Genomic DNA, 17,927 nt, shown 5'->3' on the forward strand with positions numbered 1-17,927 from the left:
ACGGTGACGACTCTTACCGACAGACGGCGAAGACCAATAGACACGTGGAGAGAGTGAACAGAGATTTTGTGCTGCGGAACAGTCTGAGACGCGGCCGATGTGGGATTACCGCGGGACGAAAAGGCGAGAGTCATCGGATCCTTGACTCCCGGTAATTTTCGCCCTGGCGTCGTCCCTTCAGCCGCGTCTTCGTCCGATGACCGCCGCCGGACCATATGAAACAGTTAAACTAAACCAACTTAACCTAACTTAACCTAATTACCCTAAGTTCCCTCGGGTCCGGCGCCGCTCACGTCCGTGTTCCTAACACATAAAATCTCTATACCACTCACCCCGTGCCGAAGTCTCCGCCGTTGCCGTCGAAACGAGTCGTCATCGCCGTCGTCATCGTCGGTATGCCGTCGGGGCGGAATCGTTGCCCACGTCGGTACCTATGCTATAGCCGCCGCGTCGTCGTCGTTGTCGTCCGTCGCTCCACGTGACCGTAACTGCAGCCGGGCGCCCGCCAAGCCGCCAGAGGGTCTCGCGCGTCAACTACGGCCGAGCGCGCTACGCCCGTAAACCCGTCGTGCTGGGGGGGGTGGTCGGAGAACGTGCGCGGGTGACTTACCGCCGCGCACCTTCCGTGCTCTTTTCCGTATCCTCCCCTCATTTGCGTCGCCGTCATCCTGTCCGTCGTCTTCGGCCCAAGTGGGCTGTGCTAGTTGTGTTAGCTTCGCACGGTCTTACTGCACCCGCAGCAGAACAACACGCGAAAAACGCGTTTAACACTTTTCCACGTCGACTTTTTACGTGGAGAAACGCGTTCTTCGCGTTCTACTGCGGGTTCTTCCTTGCCGTTCAGCTCACCGATACTATCATCTATCACAGCTAATTCGTTGGCCGGCCCCTCAATGTTTTCACATAATACGTCTTCTTCGTCCACGTCGTCGAGAGGTCCGTCCTCGGTAGTCGGAGCTGGGTCGACGGTCTCCAACTCCAAGGACGGCGCATCGCCACCCGACTTCGCATAACTGCAGGCTGATAAATCTTTTGAAGTGTCGTATTCTTCGACTGTGTAGCCGAGTGGTGCTGTCTCGGGGATCGGAGCTGCAGGCTCAGATTCCACGAGAGACAGCGCATCGCCACTCGGCAGTTCACTGTGCAAGACACTCGACTCCTCAAAATCTTCTTCGTCCTCGTCGTCCATTCCGGTTGCCTCTTCTAGTGGAGCCACTGGAGCATCGTCCTGAACCGAAGTGGTTTCTCCAGGCTCGGACCCTGAGGACTGCACGTCGCCACTGGAGGCCATATCCGTAACAATGGAAGACAGAAGATATTGAACTAGTCGTAAGAGATTTTCGTCGTCGCCATCGTTTTCATAACGGCGATCCATTATACCAACTACAATTAGTTGGAGTATTTCGTGAAATGCATCTTGTATATCGTTGCTGTTACTATTGTTGAAAGCCATTTTTTATTTGAACGTATATATATGTGTCAGATATAATTTAGAATTGATAATGAGCTAAATACAAGTCTCTCAACACAGAGACCGGTCAATTCGAAAATCTCCCAGGCGACGACGTGTACCTATATATTATTATATAGCCAGATAGTACGCTCTAGTTCATCGGCCCGCAGCATTAATTTTTCGAGTACATTAGTTTTTCTAAAGACCATTATTATTATTGATATAGTATAGATAGGTACCTAATATTCTGGTATTACGATTTGCATTATTCTGTGACTCGATTTATACGTCTTTTAGGCTTAGCCGCTCAGAATCATTAAGTTAGTTTGTTTGTTAAGTTAAATAATATATTATAATTAGTAATATTATACTTGTGTTACCTTTTTGACTTAATCCTAATTGAATATTATACACTCTTTGTGTGTTATTCATGACATTTTGATATTATCTTCAAGGCCTCAGTTGAAACAAATTTTCTGGAGAGGTTTAAAATTACATTATATATTTTCATAATATAAAAATTAAAAACCAACTAAAAAGAAATGTATATATTATAATAATTATTTAAATAACGGTTTTCATGGATTACCTACATGTGTGATGAAATGTGTATTTTTAATTAAATATTTTTATAGTACAAAGTCTAGTAGTCTTTTTTTAGATATTCAAATTGATTAAATTAATCAATAAATCTATGGTTTAACTAAAATCTGTTTTTCCACTCTGTTTACCGAATTCAATCAACATATTCTGAAAAGTCTTATATAATTTTAGGCTACAGATAAGGGGAACTTCTATATTTGTGTATTTTTGAGAAAGTAGGAAAGTATAAATTCATTAACTCCAAAATTAATTTAAATTTGTTTTCAGTTAAATAGTTATGTTTGGGTAACAAACAGAAAGTATGGGTATTGAATGATGATAAATTATGTATAAATTTAGTTCCATTACAAACAAATTATCTAAGTTTGAATATTAGAGAATTTATTAATTAAAAAGTGCTTGGAGAGAATATTATTTAGTACTGGTTAAACTAATGTGTAAATATATAAAACAAACATTTCATTTAAAATTAGTGGTATGAAAATTACCAGCCAATATTATTCTAAAACCATTGTACCCATACCAAACGCAACACACAAAAAAATTTAATCACGGCAAAGGTTATATTAGGGTTATATGCAACTCATCACATTATTCTACGAAAACAATTTCATGAAATAAAAATGTTTACGCGTCATGCAAGGAAATTATAATATTATGTATATAATACGTAACCAAAAGTTTATGTTTTTTTAAGGACCGTGGTATAGATTTCAGTGTCTGGTTGTACAGGGAATACGCGTGATATGCGCGCCCAGCACTTTTTGGAATCTCCACTTTACTGCGCGGCACTATAGGGATTCCAACTTTACTGCCATCTGGACGGAAAAATGTTGCTTTTTACGCTTCAACAACGGTCGAAAATCAAATTTTCGGTGCAGGCGTGACAAATAGTATGTTGTGTGGCAAGGGGCGGAAAGTGAGCTATTTCAGTCGCGGGCGACGTGTGCGGCACGGGCCGCAGGCGAGGGCTACATTTCACCTAAGACTGAAATTGCCTTCTCACATGAGCCACACATACTATTTTTTGTTACGCCTCTGCATTCATCGATCACGGCAAAGGTAATCCATGGATCTATCATGGCTTAAATATACAAGGTTTTTGCAACAGTACCCCCACTATATCGTTTTATTACGTTAAGAAATTAAAATGGCCGCGTAAGAAGACATATTATTGCTTTATAGTTAAAAAACTACAAATGGCGAACCCATAGATAGGTATAATATAATATGTTTTGCAGGTGGTGTTGTGAATTTATTGCATTTTAACTTTTAGATCTATTTAAAAGTTTGATTATTTCCATAGCAAAGGATTTTATTTTAATCAATAAAATGTAATACTAATTGAAAAATGTATTAGAAGTATCTATAATAAAATAAATTGTTTATGCAATTCATCAGAATATGGTTGACTCCTATTGATATTTCTTATTGTTCCGCCTATAAAATGTGTGATAGGCAGTTTACTTACATAACAGTTAAATTATTTGCCTGATAACTATACCAATTTATTATTTTTACAGTTCATACGAGTACCCGTACACATTTAATTAATGGATAAATATTTATTTGCTGGTAAGAACTGAAACATATGCTAGTTAAGTATTTATAATTATTATTATTCAAATTTATTTTGTTAAACACGTCCTGTTTCTAAGAACAAAAAAAATTGTGCGTGAACATATTTTTAGTTTTTTCGACCTTATAATAAATTCAAATTAAGGCTTATTATTTATCATCAGATCTCATTCAAAAATACCTACTTCAAGTTGAGCACTATATCGTGTTATGTTATGAAACGTATAAAAAAATTGTAATTTACACTGATAATAATTATTTAACGAAACCGTAGAAAGCGTACAATACAGTATGAATGATATAAATTCTAGCAAGTCTATACACAGTTTAAGTCATTCGGCAAGCACGCAGGTAAAATAAAACAATAATAATCACTACTTAACACACAGTAAACATGAACAAACAAAATCGTTTGCAGTCATGATTTTTGACGGATAGTCCATTGTGGTGGCGGCCGCAGTTTTGCCATTTCTTCCGCAGGTCTCAAGTTTTTCGTTTCCGCCAAACACACACACACACACACACACACACACACACACAAGCACACAAATGGCGTAAACAAACGGTTCCGTTCGTCTGGTTGTTACATATTACGAGTCCTAGTGAAACTTTAATTGCAACGATATGCTGTCGAAGCACGAACAATACGCGACACTTTTACTTTCCCGGTCGGAGACATAACAAAATCGGCCGTTCGACCGTCTGGACCATCATTTAACGCGCCGAAGACAATCCAACACAACATCGCGACATTATTGACATTACCGATTTACCACCATAATCTAACCACAAGATACGTTGATAGTTACGTGTGTATTCGCGGTCGTTCCTATACCGGTGAGTGTCGACCGGACTATATTATACTTCATCCGCGTTTGCTGATAAACCTCCACACAAAGTGACTATTGTCCGTTATTTGTTATGCTTTTTTATTAGTTAAATTTTATTTTTTTAAGAGTACATTATGCAGCCAACGAGAGTTGCGGCCGTGTGCTTACTGTTGCTGGCCAGTCGCGCGGCGGGACACGCGATCGGCGAAAATCGCGCAGACTACGAAGACGCCGGAACCGCTGCAGACCGTAAGAGAGACGCCTCGCAGCAGCCGAGGGTTTTGGACATGGAGTCGATATTTGCGGGTTTCGCCAAGTCTATGATCAGCAGAACTGGATCCACCAGTAGTCAAGTACAAAACAACACATACATTGGTTTTTATATTATTTTCATGTTATTTTCTCGTAGAAAGATTTTAGAAAAAAAATTTTTTTAAATGGGATTTTATTTTGTCGCTGTTGGTAATAACGCGTGTGCAACGTATTATTATATTGTATATTTAGAACCAGCACTGTATAAATCCGGGTGTAAAAAAGAGGTCCACCGGCCAGGGTATCTGCAAAATGTCTTCCCTGACCACCTTGTCCAGTCCCTGTCAGTTTTTCAAGATGGCCCTTGGATTATGCGATCTACCCGACATTTTGGCTAGTATTTCATTTATGTATGCAACAAAACTTTAACACCCCCTCCCCCCGTCTTTTCGAGAACCTTATTTCTATGGCTAAAATCGCATTTCGGTTCTACTTTTACTTCAGTCTTCAATCAATTTAATAACAGTATATTTTAATGCTGTTCTTGACTTTTCTATACATAATGCTTTCTCGACCACTGCGATCGTTTTCAATACACACACACAAACCCAATACCCATATATTATATTCATATAATGAAAATATACACGCATATATATTGTAATATTTGACTCGAGATGATATACACTGGATTCGTCACAATGACACTATGTTTACATATGAATTATATATTTTGTAGACGGTGAAAATACGATTATTTCTATATATATTATATGTTAGCATATCTTATGATAATAGAAACTCATATTATATTGGACGATGTATTTTGTTCATTGTCAGTTCGTATAACGTAACAATTTGCACTTTATTACAACAATATAACATTTTAATGTATGCACATTGCACAGTAAAAACTCGAATCGTTTATAATTACCTTTTAGGCTATCGGTACTGCGTTAGTGGCGTAAAGATAGGGTAGCCTTGGCTACGGAATTTCGCGGGTCTCCGGGGGGGGGGGGGGGGGATAATAATTGTACAATTTGTTAAAGCGGAATCCAGTAAAACACTAAATATTACGTTTTGTAGGCGATTTACCTATTATTATATAGGTACTATATAGTTGTGTACTTCTCACGTATTCCTTATTAATCATTAGTAATTATTAATAAACCATCATTTATTCATCATATTAATAATGTATTTCCCAAAATACGTCCGTTTACCTATTGTGTACTGAAAATGAATAGAGCCCCATAAGCACATATTATAATATAAAACATTATATAGTTATAAATTAATTTGATTTTAATTGCGAATTTTCTAAACGGTCCGAATCTGTTACTCTCGTTTGACCATTAAATACTAAATAGTTATATCCTTTCAAACGAAAACTATATTAAATAACAATTTAAGAAACCATTAAATGTTTTTCATCCGATTCAATAGTTTTTTTTATTGTTAACCATTTCACAGTGTTTCCACTCTGAAAATTACTTTAGTCTATGAAAATCGTGTTGACCAGCTGCGATGGGGCGTATAATTTCTCATTCCCTACGACCTCGCCTTTGAATTTTGGACGGTCACGGAACGTTGAGCCATATTAAAATTGTATTACTGCGTGATACATTTCGGTATTTAAATTAAGCCGAATACTTACACAAATCTAAAATCCACGCATTTTGTCATTATTTGACAAAAAAAGTAAAATCTGATTAAACATATAAATTCAAGTGTATTAACATTTTTAATTAGAAATCGGTAATTAATACAAAACATTTTGCACAGTCATTATTGCTCTAAATTATTCAAAATATAATAATATATAATATATACGCTATATAGAATAACAATATGATGTTAGTCTGGCAAAAAAATAGTAAATACTCTCATTCAAATCGTCCTAAATTGATATATCATGCATTGATAAATTTACTAAAAGCTTTCGATTTCAAAACCCACAACCACATGATCTGAACTTTTTCGTTACTTACTGGCTCTCCACTATACTACCTATGATTTCGGCGTCGTTTATAACGTAATGAACGGTTACTTCCGCGTAAGTACTTGACTTGATCTTCACACTATGATGATATTTGTAATATTGTATACCTATTTTTATACTAACTCCTATACCTATGGCTATATTATATATTAAATAATTTATATCACTTTCTCGTCTATATATATATTCCTACTGTTAACATTGTGTATTGTATAATATACAAAATGATTCACCAAGTGAGCAGCTCACTCCCATTGTATGCTTTAGCTATGCGTTTATTTGAATTCTGATATTTTGGAATTTTTAAGTAAAGATACAACTTTTAATTTTTGTATTATAATGACCATTTTTTTATTACTAATATAATTTTTTATTTTTTTTTGCCATTTTAGGAGTGATATAGTGATGATACAAACGTCTTTTTTTACAAATGATAACCGCGAATGGCTATCATTTGAAAAACATTTTGTATTAGCATTATCATACGTTACTCCATAAATTACATGAGTAGGTTAATTCAAAACATGGTTTTTAGTACTTATACTTTAAAATCCCAAAAATCAAAATTGCAATAAATATATAATCAAAGCGACAAAACGGGTGTCAGAAACATGTTTGGTGAATCACCCTGTATACCTTCGTCTGCTGCCCTCATCGACGACTGCACTGCCATACTCGACGGTATGTGAACGATCATCGATTATTATACAGTGTCCGTCGTCATCTGTTTGTCTAGATGCTCAGCCTAAACATGTCCAACGTGGTTCTGATGCTGGTTCTCAAGGGACTGATCTGGGGAGCGTCGTACATGCAGGGGCACGGTGGCAAAAGCCGGAAGGACGGACCGGATGCGGCGGGCTTAGCCGGGACCGGACTTTTGCAGAACATGGTCACTGAGACGGATTTGCTGTTGTTCCTTGGATATTTGGTAGCCGATGAATCAGGTCGCTACGATTGCTTGAACCGCGTGGCGTGTGAACAACCGGCCAGGGCGGAGAGTTACTTAAAGAGCGCCGAAATGGTCTGGAAAACAGCGAAATTATTGGATGCGTAAGTTTACATGGCTATTATAAAATATAAACTACATTTATTGTATAAATGCCCAACTTTTGTCGGTGTGCCACATTAGAAATAATATGTATATTTTTTAGTGGTTCCGCCTGTTGGTCCTTTTATTTAAATATAACTTAGAACCTCTCCACACTCGCCAACGACCATACCACGTTGAATACACCAGTTCTCGTCCGATCACTGAAGTTAAGCAACGTCGGGCGTAGTTAGTACTTGGATGGGTGACCGCTTGGGAACACTACGTGCCGTTGGCATTTTTTATATTATTTTTATATTGTTAATAATATTATATAATAACTTTAATTTAAAACAAAGTTTTAAATAAAATAACATTGGATATGTAGGACATATAGTAGTTTTTTATGCATCAATTGAAGTAATGTTGAATGTTTACTTTACTTTTTACGGTTGGGAGGAAGAGTGAAGAGGAGATTATTTTTACAAGTAACCATAATTATATTACTCATAATCCTGATAAGTGATAACTAATTTTTACTTGCATTCAAAAATATTGATTTGACAGTTTTGTAATATTTTTATTATTTCATTGAATTACCCATATCATAGATAATATATATAGATTACATCATTCCGACAAGGATTATACCAATTGTTTGGAATTTGTTTAGCCACCCCCCCCCCCCCCCCCCATCCCGTAAATTTTGTTTAGTTACATATTTTAGAATTTATGTTGTGTACCAGAAACATAATAATAGGCTATAGCCCACCTAATCCCTATATACAAATTCATATATACCTATGCTAATTAAACGTTATCCGATCGGCTGTTCTTATAATATATTAAATTTGTTTTTCTAAAATATTTATAGACTTATAGTACCTATATTATAATTACCTATATAGATTATAAATGTACAACTGCAGATTATTTAAACACGCCCACGGCCACGTCCCCATCACGGAATCAATGTGCAGTGAATACTGCAATAGTTCGCTTGAGAGTAATGCGGCGTCTATAAAATACTTGCAAATATTTAATTGAATAATATATCATTATTATTTTGTGGTGTTGATTTCAGTGTGGTGCCGTTAGACGCGAAATACGAGCAAATGTTGATCAAGTTGCAAGAAGCCATTGAAGACGGTAGGGCGGACGGAGATTGTCAGGCCAAATACAAATGTTCCGAGTCGGCCAGCACCGAAGATAACTTTAACCTGATTTAAAGCTTAAAGAAATTAAGTGAGATATCGTAGGCATATTATGGTTTTTTTTTGTTTGAGTACATTTTGTGTTTTGACCAAATGAAAATGACGTGTGCGTAAGTCATTGTAAGCATTCGATTGTTATTGTATATTTTATTCACACAATAACGCACGTAAAATATAATAGTAAATACTAAATAATAATATTTGATATTGCTATAAATTGTTTTTTTTCAAAAATCGTTCGTTTCAATTCAATGTGGGTACCTACAATAATCGTATATTACTTATGCTATTTGATGAACATGAGTCATGACCTCATTCAAAATAAAAATGTTATTATATCTGCTCGTTAATTTCTATCGTAGACCAGAACGATTAATGTATACCAACTATTGTACCTACTAGTTTCATTAATTTGATTCATCATACGACCTATATTCAAGTACTATATCTGAAATAGAGATGATTGTTTTTTTTTTTATATTATATAAATAATATTATAATATTAACTTGTATGTTATGATTAAATAATTTATAATGTATTTACTATTATGTAGAGTTTTGTTGTTAACATTAAAATAATGGTTTGTTAAGTGCTATTTTATTTTTTCTCCAACTACCTCCTCTTCAGATGCGTGGTTATTTTCTAGGCAGACCAACTAAATTATAAATGATTTATTATTGGTGGAGCTCAGTTCTAGATCGAGTAATGACCGCAGTGGCCAAGGGGACACGTTCATAGAGCCCACATATATAAAAGGCCCATAATGTTGTTTGCTTTACATTTTGGTGGTCATTATTTACTCATTAGTACTTTTTATAGTGAAAAATATTACATTTTAAAACAAACTTCAGAGAGAAATAAGATTATCATACTATATTAGGTATATTCATGTCAAAAAAGTATGTAGGTATACCAAGTCGTGACCAGACCGTGTTTTCGACTATTGATATATTACAAAAAAATTGTAGAGTATTTATATATATTAAAATTAATAAATAGATAGATATACCAATATTATAGTATTATAGTAATGTCTGAAACAAAAAAAGCATATAAGTGGAATAGAGAACAAAATAAAGAAGGAAAACATGAATAACTTTATTTTAATGCTTCTAAAAGTTATAGAATTATTTGACTTTTTTGTATATTTTTATAAAATATTAAACGGATATATATCTATTTTTATTTTATTTTATTAAATACAGGTGTAGCCCAAAGTACAGTAAAAAATAGTAACATTTTACATAGAAATAGCAAATCTGCGGAAATGAAACGGAACCAGGTGTCTAGATTGGAGTGAACATTAGTAAAGTGCAATATGCAGTGAATCAGATTGTTCGAACTATAATTGGTGGCTCGCATAGGGATAGGAAAGCTGGGGGTAGAGCGGGTCCGACGTGGAGGGACGTGAAAGTTGATAAGGGAAAAGAGCGTATAGAAACGTCGGCAGGGCCGTCAATGAAGTTTCGGAGAAAGTTCAAGTTACTGTCAACTTTTCTGTCGGCTGGCGTTTAAAATAGAAATCGCCTTTGGACTCGTTTAACGGTTGCAGAGTCGGAGGTGTGTGAGGATCCTAGAGAACCATATTCAAGTCGTAGGTACTAAGGAGTAGGTACTAGGGAGTTTCAACTGGCTCATAGATATTTAATAGGTATCTGAAAAACAGTATTATTGCATTTAATAATAATTGAGAACTACATAATATGTATAAGATATATTATCTTCCTCTAAAAACGATAATACCACGTTCAATAACCACCATTTCTCGTCTGATAAACGTCGGGCATAGTTAGTTAGATGGATGACCGCTTGGGAACACACGTAGTCTTTGTCGTTTTTTATTTATTATTATTATTATTTTTTTTTGTTTTATTTATATGAATTTATGCCATTTGACTTTTGTACAATATAATATATATAATATGAAATATAACAGATTAATTAAATTATTAATAATAACTATACCTATAACCTATACAATTTAAGTATGTGAACATTTATTTTTTATGTGAAGTTTTTTAGTTGTTTTCCTTTGATATTGTAAATTATTGTTATGTATTTATATAAATATTATTATATCCGTAGCACGGTATTATATACATCAGTGGTCTCAAACTGAAATTATCAACGACCCTATACGTCAAAGGTTCACGGGAAAAACTTATTTTTCTACTCTCATCTTAATACTAAATCGAAAATAAACAAAATTATTGAAGAAAACATTACTTATTTCTTGTATTGATTATAATTATTATAAATTATAATACAACAGTATGTAATACCTACTAAGTATTACAAAGATGTACACAATATTTATTTTTCGTTTAATAATTATTTTTTAAAATACCTAAATACATTAAAATACTGATTATAAATACTTATTAGTATTACTAATCATCATAAAAATTAATAAGTTTTTGAACTCAAACGTACATTACAATCTTTCTATCTTTTCTCTGATTTTGGCCAGAAATAAACAATAATACTCTACCGGTAGTAATACAAATTATTCATATATTATAATAATCTACCGTCAATATTCGCAGTAAAATTATGAAGAATCTAGACTGTATAGTGAATTCTGTATGTAATAATTTGTTTAGCAATGTGCAATAATTGAATTACACAAACAAATAAAAGACGTTCATGGACTTAGTTGTCGGACTAGATTTTACACTGTAAAATAGGAATACAAATGTCAAAATAAACTAAGTGCCTAAATATGCACAAAAATATAGAACTGAGTAAAAATACGTACCTATAGGTAATACGTAATTTTTCGATTACAAATACAGCTAACTATACATTTGCAGATTTTCACCGTACACTTGTAAGTCTACATTGTAACAGACTTTTCCCCGGATATTCTTTATAATAATTAGTTATGTCACATAATATTGTGTCTTTTTAATTTTATTTTTTTCTATCTTTCAAAATCATAATCGTTTGTCGAATTTAAATTTAAAAAAAACACATGTAACACTATACCTACCGATGTCTGTTTTCTATTATCGTATTTATTGGTGTGGACCTATCTATAGGTATAATTCACGGTAATATAATTTGTACATATTAGACGTACCTATATTATGTGTATATAATAAATAATAATATGTATCAACCGATTCATTTTTATGTTACAACGATACAAGCAATGAATCATAATATTACACACGATTACATGAAGCCATGAAGGTAGTACTATATTGGTTCATACAATATTGTATTGACGTTGATTTGAATGATGCGATTTTGATCGAATACCGGCGTTTTCTCTAAACGCACACACGCTTATTATTATTATTATTATTATCGTACCGTGTCGTAAATCGTAATACTGTATAATATATATATATATTTTACTTCTACGTATAATAGTATGGTAATATAAGCGTATAGTGTACATATAGTACGCAATAAATGGAAACCCCGGCATCGGAATACGACCGGAACTCCGTATAGAATAGTATATCTATTGGCTATTTGGCTATTATTTACCCGCATAACTACCGCCGCAGACACCGCGAATGTCCCTAGAAAATTGCATCTGAAATGTCGAACATTGCGTGGACGTGTTCGAAGTATGCTGCTGCGTCGGAGCTGGAGCTTTACAACGAGTGCACGGTTCTCCCCCTCCCCCCCCCCCCCCGACGACGACTCTCCATAGGCCCCTCGACAACAGGCATGCAGATTATGTTGTTATGCCGAAGTGTACACAATATATTATTGTATTATTATCATAAACGTACATGTCACACACCGTCATCGTTATCGTGCCCGCGGTATAGGTATAATATTATAATAATATGGCCGAGGAATACTCACAGCTATACACGATGTGTAAATAATATAATACGACGTTGCAGTACCCGCGGTCTCTGTACTTTCGCACACGACTCGACATTGGTTATTGAACTTGTCCGCTGATCATTTTTCGGTATCCACCGTTCCGCGTCCGTAAGCCAGTTAAAGATTTTTATCGCCCAACCGTCTATTTCTATTATTGTATTGGATACTTGGATTCAAATAGTTTTTAAGTTTTCGTAAGCGTCGTTATTATTAATTACTATTGTAACAAAAATAAAAACAAGAATAGTCTGTTTAACATTTACATATAAGGCGGTACTATATAGTAATTAAATCGAGAGTTTGAAAAAAATGTTGAAATGTATTGTTACATATTATGCATCTTTCTATTATAATATGTTTAATAACCGCACCGTCTGCACTAGTGAAAGTTCTGTTAAAAACTTAAAACTATTAAAAATCTTATCAAGATCATCATCATCATCGCAATGTAATCTGCAAAACCTCTGAACTGTCGACATCAAAACGGCGTTTTGTGAAATTACTAGAAAATAAAGATATACTCCAAAGTTTTGGAAAAAATTATTATGTATGGATTAAAAGTATAAAGAAGTTGACTGTTGTGAGTTTCAAAGACGACATTATTGATTGATTTCATAATAAAAATGTATTATTACTTAATAATCATAATTTAAATTAGTAAAGATTATATATTTTATTCTCTCCGCCTCACTTGATAAAATTCTATAAACACCACAGTTTGTCGCACAAGTGTAATATTTAATATATATATTTAATTATGCTCATTTATCTGGCTCAAAATGCTTACGGCTCACAAAATATTTAATCCGGATCTGCCGGTTATAGAACTTGATTGTTGGCCACGAAATAGTCGTATTTGTAATTAAAATAAAAGGACGAGGAGAGATTTTGATTTAGTTTTTGATTTTTAGATCTGGTGCCCTTAAAATGATATTATCTTTCGTCATCGTGCATGTCTCATATAACTCTTATAACTCGTGATAAGAGTCTGATATACGTATTCAATGTTGTATTTATTTATTGTTTCGTGGGCGGTTAACAGGAGTGCGTCGACGACTATATACCTTTATAATATAGAAAATAGAGGTAAACGATAACCTTATCGTCGTGCAATGTTCGATATTTTAATGGACAGTCTTCAGTTCAAATTAAAAGAGAAGAAAAAAATAATCTTTGTGATGTCGATGCACAGTGTTACGGCGCGTTATCGTGGTGAGAGGGGTCTCTCTATACCAGTGGCGGCGGTGGTACCCATTCTCGTGGTGGTGGCGCGCGGCGCATGCACTGTTGTCGGAATCGTGTCCGATGTGTCGATCGTCGCGTTCCATTATTATTCGACTTAACACATCGCAAACACGACTCGTGTTGGTTTTTTTTTTTTAATTCTGTTAAATTCTGTCTTTTATCATTATTGTTATTATATTTATTCTCGTTTCGAGGCGCATTTTCTCCTCGTCTTATGCGTGTAATATACGCGCATATCACCGCCGCCGCCGCCGCTGTTGCGCCCGTCAATCGACGCGACCGCATCTCTGTTCGATCGATTCGTTTCGATAATATCATAATAATACCACCGGTGTTAAGACGTCGGTTTGCGCGTGGTTGCGTGCCGTGTGGCTGCATATATACATATTTATAACGATCGAGACGAACGACTTTTGTGCTTTTAACAGTTTTGTGTATTTTATACCGACCTGCAGTGACCAGTGTCACGTGTATGTATAGTTCGGTACACCCGTATACCAGTGCCCAGCAACGATCGACGAAGACCACGGTGTTTGGACATACGACTGTACTTCATTAATCATTAATCATCGTACAACATGGATACTTTGCGCAGGATGCGCTTGTGATATCGATTTTACTGCTCGAAACCGTCGCCACTGCGAATCAAAACTCTACTTCCTACGTCACCGGGTAAGTCATCTCATTGTATAAAAAGAGTTTTTTTGTTTTTCAATACTAATATGTAGTATGAATTCAACGAAATAACCGGAATGAAACATCTGTAATCCCAATAACATTTCAAAAAATAATTCATTTTGATACATCTTGTTCTTTGTTTCTTCCCGAAAAACCCACTTTAATACACTGGTAATTTACCACGGTGTATGTATTTTGTTTTTGGTTAAGTTTTTTGAATAACAAATATTGTACGAGTATCGTACATATACTTACCTAATGCTAATTTAAAATCAAAACAATTTATACAAGTATGGAACGATACTCGGATTCCCTATTTAGGTGCCTACTATAATTTCTCAGTGTACCTATATAACTATAAAGTACATCTACACATTTTTTTTACGTATTATTGTTAAGTCTAAAATATATCAATATTGTTGGGGGCCTTTGAGTACCAATGAAGCAATATATTATAATATCAAGAGTGAACATTTTTGATTATTTTTTGACAATAATATTGTTATATTATTATAAGTAGGTAGGTACACACAAATTAATATTATACTCATATACTGATATAGATGCTTACTCGTTATCATCTAAACATAATAATTTTGAAAGTTGAAATACTTATTCAGTATACCTAGCCACCTAGGTACTGAATAATATATAATTAATAACTGTAGTTGTTGAAATATTATGTACAGTAAAACTACAGAAATAAATAGATTTAGCTTACAAATTAGTTTCTGATTGTCTCGAACAACCATACAGTAAAACCTTAAAAAAAAAATGTCCAAATATTGCAATATTAATTATACTATCAAAGACTTTTTCACTACGTTGTAGATAAGTGTAATAATCATACATCGTTTTATTAATCATTGGGTATAATATTTAAATGTAGAAATGTTGTTTCGGATGTATTAAGGCTTTAAGCACAGTTTTGATCATAATTTATATGGGTATTATTTATAAATGATTGTACTTATATATTGCTTGAAAAGTCGATGTACGACATTTGCAAATGCAATCTACAAGATTACAAATCTCAAAAAAAAAACTTTTCAAAGTCAAACAATAGAGTTTAACCGACGTTGGATTAAATAAAATGTAATTCTGCAGCGCTTGTAGAAGGTAAAGCGAGGAACACAAAGAGCTGAAAGAACGATTAGCTGCGAATATCGTGGATTCGTGCAAAAAAAAAAAAATATATATATATAAATAATCGTAGATTTCGCGAACAGATAAGCTCGGTTGACCGGAAACGGATATGGCCGAGAACAATACGCAGAGAAAAGTAATAATCGCCTTGAATACCTCGAGTACCTGCAGAAGTTTGATAGTACAATGCTATGCGCATAGGATATTATGTAGAGCAGACCGGGCGAATAATAATATTTCGCATGGTGCCTAATATAATAAGACATTAAAGAACATGTGCGAAACTTTCGAGCCGATTCGAAGGTTCATATTGCATACGCATTATAATATACTTACGACCATATTAAAATGGTGCCTATATACACAGCTGTATGATAGGTATATGCACACCGCAACCGAATTCGCAACGTTAATCTGGACGTGTGAGAATATAATATGAAATATAATATACAAGCACACTGTGTGCCTGCGTATAGGGTATATGTACTATAACAAACACGCTTTTTCTCTATCCGGGAAGATTTCTATTACGCGGAACACGTATACTTTTGTTATTAGCTCCTCGAGTGAATCATTATTATTATTAAACGTACCTATAGCCGAAAACAAATTCTTACCATTTTATTCTTGGCCGACGCCGCTGTCCATTGTGTCCAGTGTCTAACGCGAATTTACTATTATCGGTCGATTTTTAGCGTTCGTGACCGTTTCGTTACCAGCATATTATACACACACGCATTATATTATATTATGTCCTTGTCTCGTACAGGACGGTTCTATTAATATTTGATCGTGTCGAAAACGAAGATCGCGTCGGCGGATACGCTTGGAACCGAATCCATATTTTATACATAGAATGGTACCATACAGACATAGAGTTATTATTTAACTGCATAACTCCAGTTATAATATCACGCGCAATTTCTCAAACCTAAATACTGTTCGAAGAATATAATCGGTTTGCTATTTTTCAACGATTGTAATACGGAGAAATAGGCACGATTTGTAATTAACGTTTTATAGGGTTGTAAGTTTGTAACTCAAAAACATTTTTTTAATGCGCATAATATGTTAATATCCGCCAATTACACGATAAGCCTATATCTTATAAAACATATCTAACCTTAATGGATCGTTAGATAACAGCAAAGTATATATTATTTATTACTTACATAATATAATATATGTATCTTAAATTATACGCATACTAACTGGTATAATCTGACTTTGCCCGCCGCCAGGGCAAAAATTAACAAGTATAAAATACAGTGCTATATCGGTGTATCGTGGTTGTAGTGTTGTGCCTCAGTCTGTTCACGGGAAAATCCGAAAATCGGAATCGGTGTACATCACTTTGCCTATTGAATGGGGATGGGTGATCCGCCTGTAGCGGATTGGATATATAACTTACTTGGTATGTTTTTGAATGTGGCTCAAACTACTATCTAAACTTTCCTTAAATCGAAGACCAATCTCTGAAATTATCGTCCAATTTGGAATTGTAGATTTCGAGTACCTATATATAAGCTACAAACATACATTCATTTATTTATATCAATAATTAATATTTATATTTATAGATTAAATAAATTTATCTTTTATTTCTGTAACCATTAGAAATCTTTTACATGAACAAAAAATATTTGATTTTTGTGAGCTGAAACAAAATTCTTATGTGAGCCACTCTATAGCAACCTGGGTTGAAAATGAAGCTATAAACACTCCCCGAGTCTCAAGAACTATGTGCGAAAAATGTAGTGCCAGTCCAAATGTATATTTATTTTTATCTGTATAGATCTATAATATAAAGTATAAAATTTCATATAAATAGTATATAAATATTATATGTATTTAGTATTAGTATGTCTAATAACGGATCATATAATGAGATCGCTTCGTAGGTATAGGTGGGTGTATCGTATATACATTATACAATATACATTTAAGTGGTTGAGTTATGGTACCTTGTTTATACGCATAATATGTATGCAACGATGTACCTATTATTATGTACGTTATAGCAATTTCAGTTTTTTAGTGGGGTTAAGG

At 34.4% G+C, this 17,927-nt stretch overlaps 2 protein-coding genes and 1 non-coding gene across 6 annotated transcripts in view; all 3 read left to right on the plus strand.

Moving 5' to 3' along the window:
• The first annotated feature begins 4,361 nt into the window (after positions 1–4,361).
• Positions 4,362–9,528, plus strand: LOC132943260 (uncharacterized). 3 transcript variants are annotated; one of them, XM_061012166.1, is made up of 5 exons: positions 4,362–4,532; positions 4,593–4,817; positions 4,969–5,109; positions 7,455–7,768; positions 8,830–9,528. In XM_061012166.1, the coding sequence occupies exons 2-5, from the start codon at positions 4,599–4,601 to the stop codon at positions 8,972–8,974; spliced, it is 819 nt and encodes a 272-aa protein (XP_060868149.1). In that variant the 5' UTR covers positions 4,362–4,532; positions 4,593–4,598; the 3' UTR covers positions 8,975–9,528. The 3 variants fall into 3 exon arrangements, with proteins under 3 accessions (XP_060868149.1, XP_060868147.1, XP_060868150.1); XM_061012164.1 differs by having other exon boundaries at positions 4,362–4,471; positions 4,591–4,817; XM_061012167.1 differs by lacking the exon at positions 4,969–5,109 and having other exon boundaries at positions 4,591–4,817.
• Positions 7,925–8,043, plus strand: LOC132944030 (5S ribosomal RNA). Its single transcript, XR_009664410.1, has one exon. It is a non-coding gene; the product is annotated as a 5S ribosomal RNA (ribosomal RNA).
• A 4,638-nt stretch (positions 9,529–14,166) lies between the features above and the next one.
• LOC132942523 (uncharacterized) overlaps positions 14,167–17,927 on the plus strand; it is a 50,102-nt gene continuing 46,341 nt past the window's right edge. For both annotated transcript variants that reach the window (XM_061011024.1, XM_061011025.1), the window contains exon 1: positions 14,167–14,726. The gene's annotated coding sequence lies outside the window, so the exon portion shown is untranslated. The remainder of the gene's footprint in view (positions 14,727–17,927) is intronic.

The sequence above is a fragment of the Metopolophium dirhodum genome, chromosome 4 (genome assembly GCF_019925205.1).
Source record: "Metopolophium dirhodum isolate CAU chromosome 4, ASM1992520v1, whole genome shotgun sequence".
NCBI lineage: Eukaryota > Metazoa > Arthropoda > Insecta > Hemiptera > Aphididae > Metopolophium > Metopolophium dirhodum.

Excerpts from the sequence above, each read along its gene's own strand:
- LOC132943260 (XM_061012166.1), top strand. The coding sequence starts at position 4,599 with ATGCAGCCAACGAGAGTTGCGGCCGTGTGCTTACTGTTGCTGGCCAGT. Across the intron at positions 4,818-4,968 it reads CTGGATCCACCAGTAGTCAA|AACCAGCACTGTATAAATCC; the intron begins GTACAAAACAAC and ends TTGTATATTTAG. Across the intron at positions 5,110-7,454 it reads GCGATCTACCCGACATTTTG|ATGCTCAGCCTAAACATGTC; the intron begins GCTAGTATTTCA and ends CTGTTTGTCTAG.